The sequence below is a fragment of the Nematolebias whitei genome, chromosome 14 (assembly GCF_014905685.2).
Source record: "Nematolebias whitei isolate Nwh7 chromosome 14, NemWhi1, whole genome shotgun sequence".
NCBI classification, from domain to species: domain Eukaryota; kingdom Metazoa; phylum Chordata; class Actinopteri; order Cyprinodontiformes; family Rivulidae; genus Nematolebias; species Nematolebias whitei.
The window spans coordinates 12,256,241-12,260,506 of NC_056511.1; the positions used below are offsets into that span (position 1 = coordinate 12,256,241).

Sequence of the window (4,266 nt, forward strand, 5' to 3'; positions counted from 1 at the left end):
TTATAATTTCCATGTTCTAGATTAGTTTCTAACCGAGATTAGTTGTTTGCTGTAGTGACCTTAAAACTGCAGAACAGCCACATTTATCTTCTCTCTTACTTTGTAAAAAGCTGCATTTGCTTCCTCTGATGTTGCAATTTATGCTTCGGGGTGCTTAAGTAATCTATTATTTACGCAAATTAGTATTGCTACTTGGCATGGTGGTGCAGTTGGTAGAGCTGCCGCCTCTCAATGAGCAGGTCGCCACGGTTCAAATCCCGACCTTTCTGGGTGGAGTTTCCATGTTCTCTCCGTGCATACGTGGGTTTTACCCCGGTACTCGGTTTTCCTCCCACAGATCAAAAACATGCATGCTAGGCTGATTGATAACTTTACATTGTCAGGTGAGTGAGAGAGTGAATGGTTGTTTGTCTTTATGTGTCCCCATGATGGACTGGAGACCTGTCCAGGGTATCCCCCACCTCTCGCACAGTGACTGCTGGATATGGCAGTGACCCCCATGACCCAAAATGGAAGAAGTGGTTAAAAGACAATACTTGGTTTTTAATAGTTATATATCTTTCATTTTAAAATTGAGGTTTTTTTAGGTGTTATTTTGGGACAAAACTTTGCTCAGCTTTGCTTAAAAAAAAAGTGTACCTAATAAATAAAGATGATTTTATTATTTTAAAATAAAAAAATAAAATAAAATAAAAATCCAAGTATTGGACACTAATGGTCAGGTGCAAGAACAGGTGTAATGATTGGCAAACAAGGGCCAGGTGAGGGAGGCAAAAGACAAACTGAAACAGACTGAGGAAATACAAACACAATATAAGCATTAAACAAGTGGTTAGGGGGTAAAAATAAGCAACACATCCAATACAGTAAAGTTATCCATAAACGCCAACAACTGGGACAATACAGAAAGTGAAATTTACTGGATTTGAACTCAATTGGGACTTATTTATGTGTAGGCCTAATCTTATTTAAGAAAAGTCAGTTTATTATTGTAATCATAGTTATTGTTAGGACGTTCTTCATTATATGTCTGGAAGAAAATTATAAATTAAATTTTGTGGGGATTCAAAAAACAAAGTTCAGCTATTTAGACTGAGGTCAAACAAAAGGAGAACAACAATCGGAGTGCATATCCCAGCAGGAGGTGGGTGGGATGGATTTCAAACTTGAGCACAACGTGATGAATCACCAGTCTGAGCTCCTTCACTCCTCCACCATGCGCACGGAGCCCAGCTCTCCCTCCGCAACCAAAGTCACAGATTATGAAGACGCCACCGCCTTCCTGGGACAGTGGGGCCGCTTCCAGCAGACCGTCTTCTTCCTCCTCTGCATCTGTGTCCTCCCCAATGGATTCCTGTCCCTGTCCTTCGTGTTCCTGGCGGACACGCCGGCTCACCGCTGCCTCCTGCCCGCTCACCTGAACCTCTCCGCGGCGTGGAGGAACAGCAGCGCCCCGCTGGAGGAGGATGGGAGCGGCGCGGCGCTGGTGCCCAGCAGGTGCGCCAGGTACCAACTGGGCTCTGTGCTGGATTACTCGGAGAGAGGCTTGCTGCCCGGAGCGGATGTTAATCTGTCCACCGTGCCGACAGAAGGCTGTCTGGATGGATGGGAGTATGACCACAGCGAGTACTCCTCCACCATCGTGTCTGAGGTGTGTCCACCTTTCCTGCAGAACTGCAGAGGATTGGAATGGTTCTGGGTGAAAAGTAGAAATCCTTTTGATCTCTTTATCATGCTATAGGTTAAATATGAGGATAATTTTCTAAATATCAATAATTTAAAATGAAAAGACAAAGACTTAAATTTAAGGCTCTTAATTGGCCAATAGAATTACAAATATTGGTCCAATAAAGGGTTTTTCTGTTGGAACACAATCAAAATGGGCCTGTTTTCATTTAATTAGCCATATGTTATTTAAAAGCTATGGCATTCAAATCAAAAGTTTAATAAATTATTCTAATCAAATCTCTCCCTCTCCTCCCAGTGGAACCTGGTGTGTGATGACAGCTGGAAGAAGCCCCTCACCTCTTCCTTCTTCTTCTGTGGTGTTCTCGCTGGCTCCTTCATTTCAGGACAGTTTTCTGACAGGTCATATATTTTATTAACAAATAAAAAAGATAAATATATGTAATTAAAAAAAATAAACAAAAGATTTGTAGTTAAAAAACAAACAAACAAACAAACAAAAAAACCATACCAACGGTTGCTTACTAAACTGCACCGTTTCATCTAAGAAAACAGAAGTAATTGAAATGTTGATTACCCACACCTGTCTCCACCCTCATTTGCCCCACTCTGGGCCCTTGAGCAAGGCCCTTAACCCCCACCATCTGCTCCTCTGGGTGCCCTAGATATCAGCTCTCTGCTCTACACAGAGGGCTGTGGTAGCTCGGTGGTCTGTGGTTGCGTCAAGAAGGACATCCATTGTGAAAATGATTGACAAGTCTTTGTGCGACTTAATTCGCTGTGGCGACCCCTGAAGAAGGGAGCAATTGAAAGAAGAAGAATATATATATATATAATACCTTTTTAGAAAATTTGGGACAAACATGACTTGTAAGGCACCATTTCTCCTTAAGGATGTTGTGCAGAAACCTAAAATAGTGTTGTTGTTTTTTCAAATCCCAATATTGAGCAACCTCTAGTGACTTATGCTTTTGTTTTATATTAAAAAAAATCACAAACCATCTGTTACTAATTCCTCGACACATCCCTCTCAACCTAGAGGGGGGGAAATAATAGTTTTTATTTTCATTATTTTCTTAACTTAGTTTTATTGTACATAAGATGGAAGTGATCTGAATGGTGCACGTGTATATAATTTTATTGTGTGGATAAAAAGTCAGTGAGAAAAGTTGAACTTGGGTCTTGTTCTTTTATCAACTTTAATGCAGCCCAAACTGCAACATCTACCATCACAAATTTTATATCAAAATAACCAGCTCAGTACCATGATGTGTAGTGTTACATTTATTGGCATTTTGAGTTACCATGGCAATGTAACTTGCAAACGAAGACGATCATTTTTCTCATTGAAAAACACTGACTGAACTCAACGGCTTCTAACTGCCACAGTGAGGTCACATGACCTCGAGTGAAGCGGTCTCCGAATACAGAGTGTATTCTCTGTATGTCCTCAAACAAACTCTTCCTACCACCACGTCTTTTAAGGTACACATACATATTATGTATCAAAACATAGGCGTTTTTGTCATCTAAGATTTGAAGTGGATGCCAAGTGGCAGTCCCCGTCAAAGTTTCTACAGGAACTTTCTAGTTCTTATTGCAACACCATAAAGAAAAACAGACAATGTGACAATATCTCTCATCTTTAAACAAAATGCTTAATTCATTATTCTTTTGTGCTTTGTTTGTTTCAGATATGGGAGAAAAATAGTGCTGTTTATCTCAATAGCATTACAACACATCACTTCGTTCATCTTGATTTTCTCTCCAAACTGGACTGCTTTCTGTATTTTGTATTTCCTTCTTGGATTGGAACAAATTGCCACTTACGTGGTTGCATTTGTGTTAGGTACTATAATTTATATACTGCTATACTACACTATCATATTCATTATGAAACCCCAGAAGTATCCATTAACCTTTCTATTGTCTATCTAATGTTCTTTTAAGGAACTGAGATATTAGGTCTACGTGCCAGAACAACTTTCTCCACCGCTGGGGTGAGTCTGTCCTTTGCAGTGGGCTACATGCTTCTGCCGCTGTTTGCGTTCAGCATCAGAGGCTGGAGGATGTTCCTCTTTGGCCTTACAGTGCCAGGCTGCTTCCGCATGGCTTTCTGGTGGTAGGTAGGTGTGTTTGTGTGTCCATATACACCTTTATTATTTTACTGTTTAAGTTACTTCCATTTCATTGTGAAAGGTGGTTTTATTCATCTATATTTAGTAATTTTGCAAACTCTACCTAGTGTCTTTTGGCAGTTGTAATGAAAGAAAAGTTTGATCACGTTCCTCTAAATTTTCTAACGATGCCTTTTTCCCTCTCACCAAACTGGTTCCAGCGCTAGTGGTAGGTTAGGTTTATTCGTCATATGCAAAATCAACACAAGGTCAACAGTGCAATGAAATGCTTAAGACGAGAAGAAATCTCAACCCCCCCCCCCCCCCCCCAAAAAAAAAACCCAACAACAACAAGAAATACCGAAGCATGCAGCAAAAATACTAAACATAATGAAAAATAATACTAAAAAACAAGGCACCAAAGTTGAAAAAGAATGCAATGAAATAAATAAATATATATATA

At 40.0% G+C, this 4,266-nt stretch overlaps 1 protein-coding gene across 1 annotated transcript in view; it reads left to right on the top strand.

The window, feature by feature from the left end:
* Window positions 1-1,148: 1,148 nt before the first annotated feature.
* slc22a21 (solute carrier family 22 member 21) overlaps window positions 1,149-4,266 on the top strand; it is a 14,698-nt gene continuing 11,580 nt past the window's right edge. The window contains exons 1-4 of the mRNA XM_037687292.1: window positions 1,149-1,651; window positions 1,985-2,088; window positions 3,381-3,535; window positions 3,637-3,808. Of these exons, the coding sequence (XP_037543220.1) occupies window positions 1,154-1,651; window positions 1,985-2,088; window positions 3,381-3,535; window positions 3,637-3,808 (929 nt within the window). The 5' untranslated portion in view covers window positions 1,149-1,153. The remainder of the gene's footprint in view (window positions 1,652-1,984; window positions 2,089-3,380; window positions 3,536-3,636; window positions 3,809-4,266) is intronic.